A 19,541-nucleotide genomic window follows, 5' to 3' on the forward strand; every position below is an offset into this window, starting at 1 on the left:
ATTTATTTGCATGGTATCAATGAATCAGGGGATAATAAAAAAAATCCCCTCTCCAGCTTCTAAAATTATGTCCCCAGCCAACAGGAGAAGGGAATAAGGGTCACTGAAAGAGGGAGAGGGAAAAATGTAAAAGAAGAAAACAATAATACCAGACTGGGAAACCTAATGAAGAAAATAAGGAATAATAATGGAAAAAAATGACAGGTCTAATTAAAACTCAACATGTTCAAAGGTTATGAAACATGCTTTGTCTTATAATCAGACTGAGTCAGTCAATAACTCCATTCAAAATCAATCCTGAAGCATATACAAGAGACAGAACAATGTGTATATGGCAAGGGTCAGCAGATCAAAAGGCTGACAACATGCACCTAAACAACAGCAAACATCTGTGTCTAACCTACTTTAATAGTTTCTGGATTTTATGATTATTTTAATTTATTGTTATTTTATCATTGCAAGACATGACAGATTTAGGTGCTATAGAGTTAGGTATTATTTTTTATGTTTGCAGTCTATGAAAATGTATTAATACTTAAAGTATGTAACATATATTTTAAACACTGCTGATATGAATGATTATGTAGAGATTTTATCATATGTCCTCTGTTCTTTACCATTAGGTTTTTCACAAGGAGACCTCACATTGCTGGCAGCCAGCAAGATGAAGAGGTTTTGCTCAACCATATTGTTAAAGAATGGAAGGCCCAACTAGATGGAGTTAAAATCTACTCTTATAAGGTGTTGCTGTCATATCCAAATGCATCTGATCCTAACTATGTGGCTCTTGTGCTTGAAAATGGAACTGAAGTAGAACAGTCTGCGAAAGTTGAAAAAGCCATCTTTCCAGAGCAGAATGACTCGACTGTTGCAACACCATTCAATGCATACTCACCTTCTGGAACTGTCACAGTAAGACTAACATTAAAGTATATTTTCCTTTCTCTGTACTTGATATAAACAATTCATCATGTCTTACATTTTGTATTTATATATGTGTATGAAGGACTTTGTCTTAAGCTTTTCAAAATGCCAGTCAGCATATTATGTTAAAAAATATTACAAAACCACAACATTCAAATCTAGTTAGCTGTAAAGAATTCATGACATCCATTTGCTTTGAAGCTGACTGGAGTTTGACACTGAACAGTTGGTGGACAGTCAGGGAAGATGGATGGAGTCAAGCATTTGCTAGAATTACCTCATGAGCAAACATGTGCTAGGGAGAGAGAAAGAGAAGGGTGGAGCTCTTCTCACTGGCAGTAATTGATAATTAGTAGATGACTGTATCAAAAGCAGGCATGGACAAGATTTAGTGATGTTGCTTCAGGACTGTGCATATGTGAGGAAAAAATAAAGAAAAAGAAAGTTAAAATGTTGTCTAATCTCCAAGGAATGGGTTTAGAAAGCTATAATAACTATTGTCAGTGACTCATATACAGAATATATGCCAAGAACAGATTCAAGCTGATTCACCACTAGCAGTCAGTCCAATTGCCATCTCTGTATTTCCATATCACTGAAAACAACAATTTTTCAGTGATAAAGAAGGATGATTTTTCGGTTGTGGAGGAGAGGCCCAAAGGTTACTAACTCCACAGTTGCACAACAGTAGGGCAAAAGGCAACCTTGACAATTACTGAAGGTTGTTTTCTGCACTGTGGATTTGCACTAATGGAAGTTATATTGATTACTATTGGAGAACTGACTGGCTCCCACAAGTACACCCCCATACCACATGTGATGGTGAACCATGTACTAGATAAAAGCAGTGTACAAGTGTTTTTGGTTGTAGAGGTGGCAGGTAAGCTCAGTGAGGTTCTGACTATTTAAGACCCAGGTGCTGAGATGAACAATCTCAAAACACATCCTAGCACTTCCAATGAAATATCATTTATGTAATTTCACTTAAACCTCATTTTGTCTTATATGGGACATTTGGCATAAACCCTAAAACTAAAAATAGTGTATTCTACCTCATGTTCATTAACGAAAATTGTCAGCAAGCACTTCAGTACCATTGGTGAAAGTTTAGTACACAGTTTGCAGCAAAGGTCTATAAGTTCTTATTACGTTATTGATCTGTGAGTACCTTAAGAACCCTTGCCTTACATTCTCAAGGTAGTTTTAGACCTTATTTTGTGTATTAAAAAAAAAACAAAAGCAGGCAGAAAGCAGATATGTTGGGGTATACACTTGGGCTTGGACAAGGTGTTCTCACCCTCCTTAGAAGAATGTGGCTATACATGTGATTAATGAACAGGGTAATAATCGGCTTGACTATGATGCAATATCATTTAAAAAAAATCACAGCTAATTAACTCTATTGGCACTGAATTCAAATAGATGAAGCCACACTGTCATGGTATCTGACTAGAGAAAAAGAAATGGTGTAATGCTGTAGTAACTCAGCCATCACATTTTCATTATCCTGTGATTAAGATCTTTTATCGGTAAAGGACTAATGCATCATACTACCCTATAAGGGAATATAGGCTAAATAATTCTGGTCATTCCAATTTAGAAGAGTCAAATACTAGACCATGCAGCACAGGACAAAACCTTGTAATACAAGACTTCATAAAGGGGAAGTATGGATGGTTGGCATTATGAAGGCAGTATTGTCCATGCTCAAGTGCTGGATGGGGTACAATACCGATATGGATACATTTTTGGTGGTGGTTTCAGCTAGATTGCCTTGTACTATTGTCTTCAGGAACTGAATCTAATAACTTCTAGTGCTTGATAAAAATAAATTAAGCATAATTGTCAATCCATTTGTGAACAATGGTTGATTCACCCTTCCCTTGCTTTATACAGCCTCCAGGAGGCACCTACTTAAAATACTCAAGGTCACGTTCTTGAATTTTGCCATTCATTTAACCAATCATTTACTCGCCCTTCTATAGCATTAGGATTAATGCCAGAAATGGATGACTGAGTACACCATAGAGGCTTAGTTGTTGGTGGTGAGAAACTGCAGCACTTGGACATTTTAACACTCTCTCCCCTTGAACCTTTGTGGACAAAATTGTTGTTGTTTCTTTTGGCTTTTCCCGGTTAGGGGTCGCCACAGCGGAACTCCGGTCCGCTAATGATTGGCAGTAGATTTTGATGTGCTGGCTTGCCAGGCCTGAAAAAATATTATGCGTCTCTTACTTGCTTCTTGCCTGGTGTGATAGATCTGCAGTGTTCTTAAGACACTCAGTCTTGCTGGCTGGATTCTTGCTAAAATTCAAAGTCTGATTATATTTGCATTCACAGTCTGTTGCATACAGAAACTTGCAGAATATACACTGATGAGAGAATATACTTTGCAGCACTTGTCTTTAAGAGCAGTAACCAATAACTTTTATAATAAATAAAACTGGACAAACGTTGCAGCTTAAAAGTACTGTTCCAACTTTACTTCTCATATAGTACAGATGATGTGAGAGATATAACATTTACCTCAGAACACCAAATGTGTTCCTACCATATCCCTAAACAACTGGATTTATACAGCTCTTTATATACTCTTTTTAAACATGTTTTGGAGAATTGCTTATCCTGTAGAAACAATACTAAACTTCCTTGTTTAACAATGTCTTGTAAGAGACCAGCTTTTCTGACAGTGTGAATATCCTGTAACAGTGTCCTGATGTCCATGTAGAAAAACATATTTTTGAGGAAACACATTGTCCTGTATTCTATTTGGATCTTTGTATAAAACACATGTTCTTATGTCAATGCTGATAAGCATATCCTGTTTTTTATGAAGAAAAACATATTTTTGAGAAAACACATTGTCAGAGATCAGCTTTTCTGACAGTGTGAACATCCTGTATTTTATTTGGATCTTTGTATAAAAAACATCTGTTATCCTGTTTTTCCATGCAGAATAACATGCCATTGTTCTTTAAAAGCAGATTTTGCATTTTTGTTCTTGCATACATACATCATGCTTTGAGTCTGTAAGGGAAAAATGTCCATTCAGCAGATTCCTTTTCCAAGCCATGGTCATTTAGTATGACTGCTGATCACATTTTACTTAAACTTTGTTTCTGCATTTAAGCAAGCCTTTTCTTTCAGCATATTTACAACATAATTAATTTCAGATTTATATTCATAAAATCTAACAATTCCCTCTGTTTTAAACATACTCAAAACATTTTATATAGAAAACACAAGAAACAAACCTTTAGTTTGATACAACAAATCAAAATGCAATTTTACATAGTTAATACAATGATATTAAAGTATTACTACCAAAACTGAATGTATTTAACAACTTTTTCTTTTGCAGACCATTCTGTGAAAATATTTTATCAGTTATGAGCTGTGTCTGCTTTAACTTGATCAATTTATTCTTTTGCAATCACAGAATTTCATTTATGACTTAGAACTGTTTCATTAACTCTTTGCAACTGTTGAACCAACTATAAGAGACAGTAACCATGTGCTACTGCAAGCATTTATACACTGCTGAAAACACACAATTTCAATGTCATTTTAACCATAACATTGTGGTCATGTCTTTGAACTGCTACAATGTATTCTGTACAGTATGTATTTACATAGACTGTTTGCTGTTCATGCATTTCAATTTACTAGGTATACTGGACCCACTTTTTATTAAATATGGTTTTTCACACATATTTATTACTAGACATTAATCTCATTTGTACTGAATTCTTCTGCATTTGTACATACAATGACTATAAAGTACATTTAGTCTAATCTTACAAATTTAATAACATTAATATTAAGCAAAATCTTGGAAAATGTTTGTCTCTTTAGAAATATCTAGTGGAACTGATACCAAATCCATATGTCCTGTTATTTTAAACTACATACTCAACAATTATTAAAAATATTCATGCTTTTTATACCAACATTGTTTTGCCAAAAACTTATTAAAAATAGTGACCATTCTTGCTATTAGAAACATTTATGCATTTTTGCATATCTTTATTCTCTCTTGTATATGTTTTTTTCTAAACAATAAAATAATAACCATTATGATAGCTATTAACAACTTGTAAAATATCTTATCCTGTCAGGTTTAATCCAGTTTACCAGTATTTCTAATACACTAATACCTGTTTTTCCCTCTACCTAAAAGAGTATTGTCAAGAAGGAATGAGATATTTTTTCCTCTAGCTTTATTTTAGACCCTTATTATTTATTTTTATGTAGCTTTATTTCAGACCCTTGTCACAGTCTGTTTATACAGTCAGTGTAAAACTGAGAAAGTGCCCCTCCCTCTTATACAGTCAGTGTAAAACTGAGAAAGTACCCCTCCCCCTGTAGTACTTCAGCACTGTTTACCTGCCCTATGCTGTGAAAATAGAATGTATGTCAGCCTAACACTATGGTTATACATTTATTTTATTAAATTATGAACTTTTGTCTGATTTGATAATTTTTTATAAAGTTTTTGCTGTTTACTACCACTAGTAGGCATTTACATTCTCCTGCATAATTGATTTGAACTGTATATATACTATAGCCCATTTGCTGGCTGTACTTGATGCAACTGAGGTTTTTTTTTTGTCCTTTTAACATTTACTTGCAAACAGATTATAAGTGACATCTATGCACAATTGTGGCATTTTATGACAATTACTAAATAGTGTTGCCTGTAAACATTTTAACAAGTATGTTTTAATAACAATGATGCTTTAGAAAAACTCAAGCTACTTGCCTGGCAATCAGTCTTGTTGTTTATCTTATCTTTCCAGCATTTCCTGTAACTATTCATTCAGTCTAGGAAGGTCTGAGCTCACATTTCATACTCTGTAAACTATAGTTAATTCTTCTAGCATTTTTCCTTTAATGTGATAGACATCATTTTACAATTACCTTACATGGATTTCAGTATTTTTTTTATTTATCTAACTATTTAACTGTCCTGCCATTAATTTTACAAAAACTGTTTGAATAATACCATCTGTGATTTTCTTCTTAAAATTCAGAACTTTAACTGTTTGGTGTTACTATATAATTATAAACAAATTGTAAAAAACAAAATAGATATTAGTTTAACCAACACATTTATATTTATATTATTTATATTTGCTGTTGTCTGCCTGTGTATTGTAACAGATGTACTCTAGATGAAAAGAACACACATGCATGTCTGTCTTGTATATGTATATCTTTATACAAGCATGTCAGTCTTGTGACTTTAAATCTTTATTCTTATTAACTATTTTTATTTAATTTTTATACACTAGAACAGTTTTGTTTACCTTTTGACTATGCTAATGAATGGCATTCATATGCTTTACTTTACTGTAGTACTGATAGATGTCTTGCTTTAACAGAATGAAAGTAAAACATTTAAAAATGATTTGTCCAGACATCAGATCCTACCATCCTACCACGTATGTTTAACCATTTTCAAAACATAAACATATTATAAAATATATTTCTTTTGCACAGATTAGCTGTGTATGCAGGAAGTTCCCAGTCTCTGTCAGTTCAGCTAATTTATTTTCTTTATCCTGGAACTTCTGTTGAATTCCCTGTGATGTTGCATGGTCTTTCTGACATTCTTTAGTAAGCTGTTCTGCTGAATTTGAAACTCCTATGCACTTTTGAAAAGATGTGTGTATAACTTGTCTAAGCTTCCTGAACTCATTGTGTCTGTCTTTTAGAAGTTTACTACATTGCTTTATAACAAAATGTACTAAGGGATCTATCAGTAACTGATTTGACTCACATGTGGTGACAGGACATAACTGTTCAACATCAGAATGTAATGGAAACACTTTACCCTTAGTTAATTCTTCAGATCTGTTTTACAGTCTATTTTATATTTGCAATATGATGCAATATTATTTCATGACATAATACACAAAATGCAGTTTTTGTTGAATCACACAATAAACATTTGTCATTTTTCACATGGTTTTCTTTGAGATACCAGTCAAATATTGTAATACATTTGCATAATGCCTTACTATCAACCTGCCCTAATAAGGTTTTACATTTACTAATGTGCTGTGTATACCAACATAGCAATTTACTAAAGTTTGGTTTACTCCTGCATGAATTATAAATAATATCCATACTATCTAGTAATATACAACCTGTCTAGGAATACAGAAACTATATATGAATATACAAACTGTCTTAAGAATATAAAAACTCTCTTAAGAATATACAAACTGTTTTAACATCATCCACACTAAATATGTGACACAGAAAAAGTCTTACCAGTTAGCAAGAAAACAGGTGATCAGGCTGCTATTGCAGATGGCTGGAAATTTTTCAAAGTCACTTGAGAAGCTGGGAAAGCACAACAGGCAGTGGACTGATGGGCTAGTGGATATCCCCCTTTTCTTGAAGAATTTATGGCACTGCGAATTTCTTGAACTAGTCTCACTCCGGATTGTAGACGTCTAAAAAACTTTACTACTGCAAGCTGCATAAACTGGAATACTTCTGTTCAGAATTCACACATACGTACAAATGTTAGTTACTGCAATTTAACTGAAGTGACCCTCTGCAGGGCTTACCATCACTCCTCCTGTGGTTGAATGCAGATTGTAGGTTCAAATGCAGACTAGCTTGCCATTGAAAAAATTATATGGTGCTAGTCACTCAGCTGCCTCGCCATTGAAAAAATATTATATGGAGCTGCTTACTTCTTGCTTGGAGTGATGGATCTGCAGTGTTCTTAAGACACTCAGTCTTGCTGGCTGGATTCTTGCTAAAATTCAAAGTCTGATTATATTTGCATTCACAGTCTGTTGCATACAGAAACTTGCAGAATATACACTGATGAGAGAATATACTTTGCAGCACTTGTCTTTAAGAGCAGTAACCAATAACTTTTATAATAAATAAAACTGGACAAACGTTGCAGCTTAAAAGTACTGTTCCAACTTTACTTCTCATATAGTACAGATGATGTGAGAGATATAACATTTACCTCAGAACACCAAATGTGTTCCTACCATATCCCTAAACAACTGGATTTATACAGCTCTTTATATACTCTTTTTAAACATGTTTTGGAGAATTGCTTATCCTGTAGAAACAATACTAAACTTCCTTGTTTAACAATGTCTTGTAAGAGACCAGCTTTTCTGACAGTGTGAATATCCTGTAACAGTGTCCTGATGTCCATGTAGAAAAACATATTTTTGAGGAAACACATTGTCCTGTATTCTATTTGGATCTTTGTATAAAACACATGTTCTTATGTCAATGCTGATAAGCATATCCTGTTTTTTATGAAGAAAAACATATTTTTGAGAAAACACATTGTCAGAGATCAGCTTTTCTGACAGTGTGAACATCCTGTATTTTATTTGGATCTTTGTATAAAAAACATCTGTTATCCTGTTTTTCCATGCAGAATAACATGCCATTGTTCTTTAAAAGCAGATTTTGCATTTTTGTTCTTGCATACATACATCATGCTTTGAGTCTGTAAGGGAAAAATGTCCATTCAGCAGATTCCTTTTCCAAGCCATGGTCATTTAGTATGACTGCTGATCACATTTTACTTAAACTTTGTTTCTGCATTTAAGCAAGCCTTTTCTTTCAGCATATTTACAACATAATTAATTTCAGATTTATATTCATAAAATCTAACAAGGCCTAATGCACAACCGTCAATGAAGGAACACCCATTCACGCATGCCACCACACAGAAGACGCTCTAACTGAGAATCGAACGGGCAACATCTAACTGTGAGGCGACAACGCTGTTTTAAAAAATAATTATCACCTTAATACTTGTATCATGTGCAGTAAAAGAGACCACATCTAAGTATTTGTTCAACTGCATAATCCTGACATCCTGTGTTTATTGGAATCGGGACTCAAGTCTCACATTAAGGGGTGGGAGTTTGGCATAATGGTGAAGGTGTTTATCTTATAAACCAAAGGTGCAGGGTTTAATTCTCACATGGGGTATTTGGCTAGGCTTAAAATGGCCCCCAAAGGCAGTTAGTCTAGTACTAACCTATGATAACCTAAGAGTGCAGTAGTGTACCTCCCTGGCTAAGGACTGTTATGCAGGACAGACCTAACAAAAAAGAGAGTGCACTGGTTATTAACAAATAACTACCTTTTCTGTTTTTGATTTGCTGAACAATATCCTTTCAATAAAGTCACTAAGATTACCATTATTACATCCCACTATAGCCTCACACATCCTGCAACCTTGCAATAATATATGTTGCACCCAATAAACAGCTGAATGGAAGGTCAAATTACCATCTTTAATGATATCAGACATCTTTATGTCCAGCCGTGGTGATGACCTTCTATGGATTTGTAGTCTCACTCAAGTGACAAATAATAAATAAAGATACTGTCCATCAATCTTAGTACATTGAGCTACATCTTCTCCTCTCACTCCTTAAACATTGATGTTGCTAACTCACTGCTGGACTCCAGCAGTGATCACCACACAGACTTTGCCAGTAGGTTTCTGCCCACAATTCTCAACCTCTTGGCATAAGAAGTTTAGACAAAACCAAAAATAATGAGGGTACAAAGACCCAACAATAGGGACACATTTTAAATATCGCTTTTTAGAAAGTTGCTAGAATAAAAGATGTTGTGTTACCATGCATTTTCTGAAGGATATGAAGTTTGAAACTCAAAAGTCTGCCATTATTTAGTAACTTCAGTCCTCAATGATCCTTCAGAAAACCACTAATTTTATGAGGAATGGACTAAAAATATGAGGCAAAAATCTGGACATTTTGCAAAAATCTGGACAGCTGAGAGGTATGTTCCGCCAGCCAAGCTTATCTTGGTTAATAGGTTCATGATAGTTAGGAGTTACATAAAACTAAAACATGAAAAGGTGAAGCACATTATCCAAGAATATTTCTGGGCATCTTTCAACAATTGGTGGGCCACTAACTTACTTAATCTTAATCAGAGCTATACATGAGATTCTGGATAGATTAGCCTCCTTAAATTAATTCTGGGTACAACATGTCTAGCAATTGTAAATAAAAGATTCCCTAAAATCACTAGGGATATAGTCTGGGCACATTATAGATAGACTTTCTTACCCAAGATTAACATCACAACATTAAAAACATCTATCAAAACATCAGACCCTAAAACCAAACATACTATACACTCCTGTGGGGCAGATAGATGGCCTTAAAACTTTCTGATCAAGAATAAATCTACTGCGTCATTCTGGGGAAACTAATAATAACCCCCCCCCAAACCTAATTCCAACACTGAACATTTTCAAAACTATTTTGAATTGGCCATTCAATCACTTAAGCCCAATCCAATGTATAACTTTTTAGACCTTGATGAATTATAATTTAATCTCCCTAGCATTACCCTCTAACACATCATAAAATTGCTGCTCATAGTTAAACACTTAGGCTCTTCAAGGCCCAATTTAATCCTCCAGTGTTAGGAGGTTTGCAGCCTTCTGCCCTACTCTCTCTTTAAACTCAATTAACAGTAGCCTTAGAAAAGGCATAGTAGCCCAACTCTAAGAGCAAGGTTTCCCAAGTCCCACTGCCGAGAACTATCAGTTTTATAATATGCCAGTGATATTACTGACAAATGTTTGATTCTAGCCCAATCTAAGCTCCAGGAAAGATTTCTGTTGCTAAGCAACTGCAACCTTATTCTTAACCAAAATACAACTAAATCAGAAGTGTTTTGGAGGAAACATTTTCCTTTGTAATTCCACTGGCATGTCAATCAGTACAAGCAGTGGAATTCCCCATTAAAAAAGCTGATTCTTTTTAATACTAGAGAGTCACGTTAGACCAATGCCTATCTCTTGAAGTGCACATTGAATCCACTGTGAAAAATGTAGTCAGATAATAAGATTTATCTATCAAGTCCAATTGTACCTTCTACTTTGCAATAGCACAAACGTATTGCTTCCCTATTGTTCCCCAGAATTTTCTATGAAAATTTTACCTTCAAATACTGCTCTACTAAAAATAAAATAACACGCACACATGCACGCACGCACACACACACACACATATATGCAAAAAATAAAATTAAAAAAAAAACATGAGTTACAATCGCTGTGGTAATGCTCTCTTTCCTAACCACATTGGTATCTTGTGGAACACTGTCCTTGAGTATATCTGTTTTAAAAAGCTCTTCTTAGGGTTCAGAATAAAACTGCATACACATTTTCTTGAACGCTAAGGTTATAGACTTTGAGAGAACATCCTAAAGTAACGGTACTCTAATTTATTATTTATTTACTTTTGTTAACTGGGAAAGACAGATCGGGCAATGGTACCCCTTTTCAGAAGCAGCCCAGGGAGAAAAGCTTTACAGTGTACAAAAAATATAGCATATTTGCACTATGCACACAAAGGTATAAACAAAATACAGTGGAGGGTGACAGCAACAGGGAGGGGAAAAACTTAAAGTTCTATATGGTAAAAAACATATAGCATAGTATAAACTAGTTAATTGATTATATAATAAATACAAAGGATTGTATCAGCAAATGCAAGGGAATTGATTATTTTTTCATTCTAAGTCCAAATTCCTCATTCAGCTTCCTCTCCCAGAACTGCTAAATGATGTGTGCTTGTTTTAGTATGTTACTAACCTGTGCTTAAGTGTTTCCTCTTTAGAATAACAGTCTTTCTCTACCTCAGCACATCATATTCATTGTTTCTACACTTGCTCTATTACCTACTTGCCCCATCACTATTCTTCAGGGTACGTTAGAATGTTTTTTAGCTAGCACCCCCTTGGTTTTAATTAGCAGCTGGAGAATGCTTTTTCTTCAAAATTAACCCTGAACTGTGGAACTCCATTCAAGATGAAACTATCTAAATGCTTATTTTATGAATAAATGATTACCACTTATCCTTGCATAATATAGCTTGCAGGAGGCACCTACTTAAAATGCTCAAGGTCACCTCCTTGAACTTCCATCTTTTTCATGCTAACCCCATGGTATTTGTGCTCTATAGAAGGATACTGGTTGAAATCACCTGACTTAATCTTGTTTTATTAAACCTATTATCTCATTTAATAAAACAGGTCCTGTTTTATTAACTTTTTTAAATTTTATTTTATTGCTTTTTACACTTCGCTATTTATTGTAAATTTATTTGTGTTTGTTAAATTTATAATTTAGTGTAATTCTCTTTGTCTTGTGGCCCAAGATGTGACCGGAACATGTCTATGGACCAGTTCACTCACCGAGTTAAGAAACTCATAAAAATAAATAAAATGAACTGCCACTTTAAAAATCATACTATCACTGCCGTGGCACTGCATTAAGGTACATATCGATACCAGTCATTAACTTTAGCCACATTACCTGTTTCTATCCTTGAGGTGCTGAACTTTAAATCGCTCACTGAAGCTTGTGGAAGTCGATATGACACTACTGCTTATTTCTTATGTATATTAATATATGTCTATGTGCCTTAGGTGTTGTACGTGGAGCTTTTCTCCATGGACCTATCTAATAAAACATAGATAAATAATTCATTATTATTTAATTATAATGAAACCTTAGTTGTTCTTTGAAGTTTTTTTATTGTATTTATGGGAGTGAAACTGGTTGATTTCCACACCACATGATATTACATAGTGGACTGTGGACTACTGACACACCACTGTGATTGAAGAATGTCTTTACATGGGTGGGGATGGGAAAAAAGTAGCTGGGGAGCAGACAGAAGAAACTGTCCTTATGGTAAAAAGGGTATTTTCTCCTTTTCAAGAACTGAACTTGGTGGATTAAGCAACTGTATCTGAGACATAATGATTAACTGAAAGCCATTCTCATTGCACTGTGGAATACTACAAACCAAACCAAACATTTCAAGAGCTGAGAAGCATAAACAATCAAATATTGCAGTACTACACATTGCAGAAAATATAAATATAATAGGGGCTTCATTTCTCTGTACTCACAAAATGGAGGTTTTGCTTGAATTCTGTTTTAAATATACTGCAAAGGTATCACAAACTCAGTGAAAAGGGATATAATAATAATAATTATAATAATAATAATAATAATAATAATAATAATAATTCCCTTTTCTTCCAAGTGTTCTAATCATGAAAAAAACATTAGAAAACATGCAGCTCAACAAGTTTTATATACTAAGGCATTAATAGTATAATCAACTAATGAAACAGGTGCAATAACAACTGCTGACAACGTACACCAGTGGTAAATAAAAGTAGGGAACAAACAGGTGCAATAACAAATGCTGACAACGTACACCAGTGGTAAATAAAAGTAAAGAACAAACAGGTGCAATAACAAATGCTGACAACGTACACCAGTGGTAAATAAAAGTAGGGAACAAACAGGTGCAATAACAAATGCTGACAAAGTACATCAGTGGTAAATAAAAGTAGTGAGGAAACAGGTGCAATAACAAATGCTGACAAAGTACACGAGTGGAAATAAAAGTAGGGAACAAACAGGTACAATAAATAAAAGTAAGGAACAAACAGGTGCAATAACAAATGCTGACAATGTACACCAGTGGTAAATAAAAGTAGGGAACAAACACGTGTAATAACAAATGCTGACAAGGTACACCAGTGGTAAATAAAAGTAGGGAACAAACACGTGTAATAACAAATGCTGACAAGGTACACCCGTGGAAAATAAAAGTAGGGAGCAAACAGGTGCAATAACAAATGCTGACAATGTACACCAGTGGTAAATAAAAGTGGGGAACAAACAGGTGCAATAACAAATGCTGACAATGTACACCAGTGGTAAATAAAAGTAGGGAACAAACACGTGTAATAAATGCTGACAAGGTACACCAGTGGTAAATAAAAGTAGGGAACAAACACGTGTAATAACAAATGCTGACAAGGTACACCAGTGGTAAATAAAAGTAGGGAACAAACACGTGTAATAACAAATGCTGACAAGGTACCCCAGTGGTAAATAAAAGTAGGGAACAAACACGTGTAATAACAAATGCTGACAATGTACACCAGTGGTAAATAAAAGTAGGGAACAAACAAGTGTAATAACAAATGCTGACAAGGTACACCAGTGGTAAATAAAAGTAGGGAACAAACACGTGTAATAACAAATGCTGACAAGGTACACCAGTGGTAAATAAAAGTAGGGAACAAACACGTGTAATAACAAATGCTGACAAGGTACACCAGTGGTAAATAAAAGTAGGGAACAAACACGTGTAATAACAAATTCTGACAATGTACACCAGTGGTAAATAAAAGTAGGGAACAAACACGTGTAATAACAAATGCTGACAAGGTACACCAGTGGTAAATAAAAGTAGGGAACAAACACGTGTAATAACAAATGCTGACAAGGTACACCAGTGGTAAATAAAAGTGGGGAACAAACAGGTGCAATAACAAATGCTGACAATGTACACCAGTGGTAAATAAAAGTAGGGAACAAACACGTGTAATAACAAATGCTGACAAGGTACACCAGTGGTAAATAAAAGTAGGGAACAAACACGTGTAATAACAAATGCTGACAAAGTACACCGGTGGAAATAAAAGTAGGGAAAAAACAGGTACAATAAATAAAAGTAAGGCACAAACAGGTGCAATAACAAATGCTGACAATGTACACCAGTGGTAAATAAAAGTAGGGAACAAACACGTGTAATAAATGCTGACAATGTACACCAGTTGTAAATAAAAGTATGGAACTGTTGCTTAAACTAACCAAATAATGATTGACAGACTATGATAAAGCTTTGTATAGTTTAAAACTCATAGATTGGGATGCTGCTTTCAAAAAACAGAGATGCAAATAACATATGCAAGTATTTGAAAAAGACACTTCACACATTCAAATATACGAAAAACAACTAAGAGCTAGAATAAACATTTTAAATGATATGGAAAGACCATGGGTAGAAAATATCATAATGAGGAGAATGAAGAAGAAGCTTAAGAACTGGAGAGAAGTCAATAATAGATGACTAAAAACAGAAATAAATACCTTGGACACAAAGATTAAAAACGTGTATGCTTCAGAAGTTATTACTTCAGTAGGAAAACTTAATTATAACAAGGCCTCAGAAAGAGATGGAATAACTAATATTATACCATGACCCCCCCCCAAAACGTGCACGCTGATTGGCCAGTGTGCACATTGTAAATCGAGTTATACTAATGGAAAAAGGTCCGGTCGCCTGGACTTTTTTCCATTAGTATAACTCTATTTTTAAAACACTGCCTCGCTATGTTAAATGGGTTTAACATAGCGAGACAGCTTTAAAATAAGCAACGGAGATCTCCGCTGCTTATTTTAAAGCTGTCTCACTATGCTAAACCCATTTAACATAGCGAGACAGGTTTTAGCAACGAGAAAGCAAGATCTCCGTTGCTTTTTACTGTTCGCTATGTTAAATGGGTTTAACATAGCGAGACAGTTTTAAAATAAGCAACGGACATCTCCGTTGCTTATTTTAAAACTGTCTCGCTATGTTAAACCCATTTAACATAACAAAAACAGTAAAAAAAGCAACGGAGATCTTGCTTTCTCCGTTGCTTTTGCCCACAGCTCAGATGTGCTGCGCAGGCGCGCAGTACATCAGAACTGCCGCGGATGCCAGACATCTACAGAAGGGCAGTAAACAGGCATTATACTATGCCATTATTTAAGAAAAGTAATAGTTTCTTTTCTTAAATAATGTTATGGTATAATAGCAATAACCCACTTCTGGGTGTGGGTAATGCTGTATTTACCCACGGTTGGCTTTGTTTGGTCCCTCGGGCTTCGCCCTCGGGACCAAACCACACCAATCATGGGTAAATCCAGCATTACCCACACCCAGGCATGGGTTATTGCTATAAGGACCTGAGAACACTTTTTAAAATGTCTCAGTGCAGCAATTTCAGTCTACACTTGGAGAAGATCATAAAAGGAATACAGTTCAGTTTGAATAGTACACTAGATAAAGTCAGAACAAGTAGAACATGTGACATTAAGTAATTTAAACTATCTCACTGACAAATAATAATGTTTTGTTACAAACTTCAGTGTGTTCAGATTACTGTTGTTTACATTAATATAACTGGAAGAGGAGGAAAGGAAAAATAATAATAATAAAAAATGGGGGTAGGGATGAATCATGCAGAAGGGAAAATAAGGTATTAGAGATTTGGTAAATGTCTGCATGCAGATAGGAATTATAGGATAGAGTGAACTCTTGACAGAATTGGAAGAGATATTATGCTATGTGCCCTGTCTGCAAGCATTTACATTTTGCTTCAGTGAATGGATGAGATTTCAACTCACTTCTGAGTGATGGCTTAAAGATATATCACCTCAACTATTAAGAATATTTTTCAAGGCTTTTTGAAACAAGTATTATACTAAAATGCTGGAAAGAAGTGATTGCCAAACTATTTTGTTAAAGAAAGGTTGCTTGTGAGGACCCAGACAATAATAGCCTTATTAGTCTACTCACTAATTCATTTAAAATAATGGAAACCATAACATTAAATATGCTAAGAGATGATTTATGTAAGAAGGGATTTACTAATACCTATTCTTCAAAGTCAATTAATGGCTTAGTGAAAGGCTCTGACAAGCAGTGAAAGAGACTGTTTAGAACAGGAAATGTGCTACTGATGGGGCAAACTTCAGGGGAGTACCTTGGGCCATACAAGTTTAGCATTTATTTGTTTGATATCAAAACATTCATATATATTTTACTGCTTATATGCATGTGACTTAATGCTAGGAAAAAATATATAAAACAAATGACACAAATATAGCAAGTTTACAAAATTGCTTGACCAGGCTTGGCAGTAGGGCTGTGAAAAAATCACATGGTGATAAATATCAATAAGAACAAACATAAGGTAATATAACACTAATGGAAGGTAGCCGAGAAAGTGATTTGGGCATCTCTGTGTGCAGCTGATGAAGTTTTGACTACCAGGTTGATCAAGTCATTAATGGATGCAATAAAATTACTGGCTGCATATGGAAATTCTTAAAATCTGGGGATATTAAATGGCCAAAAATTTATCTACCAACATTAATAATATATATATATATGGATCTACTTCATTTGCCCCAACTTCCTATTGAACGACACCCATTTCCCCAACCCCTTTGACCGAAATTTCATTTGACTGAAACTTCATTTGACCGGCACGGCCACCCACAATGGGGGGTGTGGGGGTAAAGCTCCTCACTTACTTTTGTTTTACTAAGCAATATTAAAGCAAAACTAAACAATATAATATGAAATCAAGTGCGAGGCTTTGCCCCCCCATTGTGGAGGGCTGTGCCCCCCACCCCCAACTATATATTCTAACTCCAGGGTCACATTACAGTGGGGAAGGGGGCATATCCCATTTACTTGCCAATAATACTTGTCGGTCAAATGAAGTTTCGGTCAAATGAAATTTCGGTCATTTGGTGTCGGGCAAATGGGTGTTGGTCAATCGGAAGTTAGGGCAAATGAAGTAGACCCATATATATATATATATATATATATATATATATATATATATATATATATATATATATATATATACATATTAGTTTACCAGGGTAGTGCACTGATGTCAATGGACCATCCATTTTTATGAATGGGAGCACATAAGAAATGAACAAAACATCATACCTCTCAACCGTACTGAATCTCTCTTTTTTTGCCAGTTTTGAGGTCCAAATTAATGGGGTGCCATGATTCCCAAGTGGCACCCCTTAATTTCTGTGTTTTCTTGGCCATTTCCAGCTTTTTATAAAAATTTTTTTTCTTCTTTTTTTTAAACTGACGTCATCGTGTGGAGGTGTGCGTGGTGACATCAGCTTCGTGACCAGCCTGCCAACCTGTCGGATTTGGGCAGGGGTGCTCTAGTGTGGAATCATCAACCATCAGTCATCGCATGTCTCACACACTGCAACCTGCTGCTGTAGGGAAGGGAATTAATAAAGAGAGAGGGGCGGGCCAGTCCGGGACAGACGAAAGCACGAGACACTTACATATTTACAGATAAAAGGATATTCTAAAAAAACAGATATATGCACATATTTACAAGTGCAAAAATATGCTACAACATTTAGTTTGTATTCTTATCACATGATCACAGATACAAGGGTATGCTAACAAACAAATATATATGCATATTCACAGCTGCAAGAATATGCTGCAACAGTTAGTTCAAGAAGCAGTTTACAGTATCAAAACTTGCACAGAAAAATGGAATTATGATTAGCAGAGCTTTGTGGATAAGATGTAGGCATAATGACTAAGATGGCATTTGCCACAGGGATATTAGCATAGTATTACACAGAGAGGTTTGAAGACAATAGAAGAGGCAAATGAGAATAGTTGTAAGAAAGAATACCATGGGGAAAAGCAAAGAGAGTAGGTGAGAGAGATGCAAAAGGAAGAGGAGTAGAAAGGAGAAGTGTGAATGCAAAGAGAAGATGGAAATAAGACGAATGAGAGGCAGTAAGTAAGGGGTTGACAAGATGAGAATAGGAAGGATGAAACAGGGATAAAAGGTGTGAGAAAGCTGCAGGGTTCATGCTATGTTGAACATCTGAATATAGTAATCAGTCATTGCATCGTTAAAAAGACCAAAAGGATGAATTTGAAGAAACTACAATGCAGATTTACCTAATTAATGAATGCACAAGATATACTGTCATATGAAGACAGACTAGAAAAGTGCGAAATGTTTTCTGTAAGTTACAGACAACAAAGTGGGGAACCAAATACACATATTTAAAACTTTCAGGGACCCATTTTTTATGAGAAAGACTTAGGCTAAGGATAATTGAGTTTAACTGATTAATTAACTTGATATGCACATATCGTGAAAATAATATACTGTAAAATGGTTTAGAGAAAGTATACTTGATGAATGGAACACCTGACCCAGACATGAAACATTTACATCATTTAAAGCTACTTTGGTCAATTTTGGTAGAACCCTTTGATGTGTTTTTAGACATGCTGAAAGGGTACAAGTTCATGCCTGTATTCAACAGTAGTGTATTGTATTGTGAAGGGGCAGTAGTTAAACCATACAAAACCAACTATATCAATGGGGTGATAGCTGACATTGCAGATTAGACTTCTAATAGCATCAGATGGTTATCTGAGACAGATACTATGAGAAAAGTCTATCCCCCGGATTCACGAATCCTCCATGTAAGACTTAATAAGTCTTACTCGGAGGCTGCAGTTGAACGGTATGATGTCAGCATGAATATTCATGAGGGCACGCTGACTCAACCGGAACTCTTACACAGACTGAGTATGAAAGCAGGGGGCGTGTCCGACTGCTGAGCAGTCTAAATGTCCACGCCCCTGCAAGTGTAGTAAAAGCAAAATGTCAACACACAAGAGTGAGTTCGCTCAAATGTACTTGCACCCAACACCACACTCCCTGACACTGTAAACCCCCATCACAGTTATAAAAAGTAAAATATTTTTTTTTTTAAATCCACGATATAGCTGCCTGTATTTGCGCATGTGTACGCGGGTGTGCCCATTGCCATAGTTAGCAATTCTGACATGGAAGAGCATAAGAAAGAATGTTTATGCAAATCATGCCAAATTGCAATAGTGTAA

The 19,541-nt window shown here is 35.2% G+C and overlaps 1 protein-coding gene across 1 annotated transcript in view; it reads left to right on the top strand.

The window, feature by feature from the left end:
* Positions 1-19,541, top strand: part of LOC122803868 (putative N-acetylated-alpha-linked acidic dipeptidase) — an 812,772-nt gene that overhangs the window by 87,027 nt on the left and 706,204 nt on the right. The window contains 1 exon segment of the mRNA XM_044073548.1: positions 624-912. Within this exon segment, the coding sequence (XP_043929483.1) occupies positions 624-912 (289 nt within the window).

Source organism: Protopterus annectens, chromosome 6.part0 (genome assembly GCF_019279795.1).
Source record: "Protopterus annectens isolate FY-2018-M chromosome 6.part0, PAN1.0, whole genome shotgun sequence".
NCBI classification, from domain to species: domain Eukaryota; kingdom Metazoa; phylum Chordata; order Ceratodontiformes; family Protopteridae; genus Protopterus; species Protopterus annectens.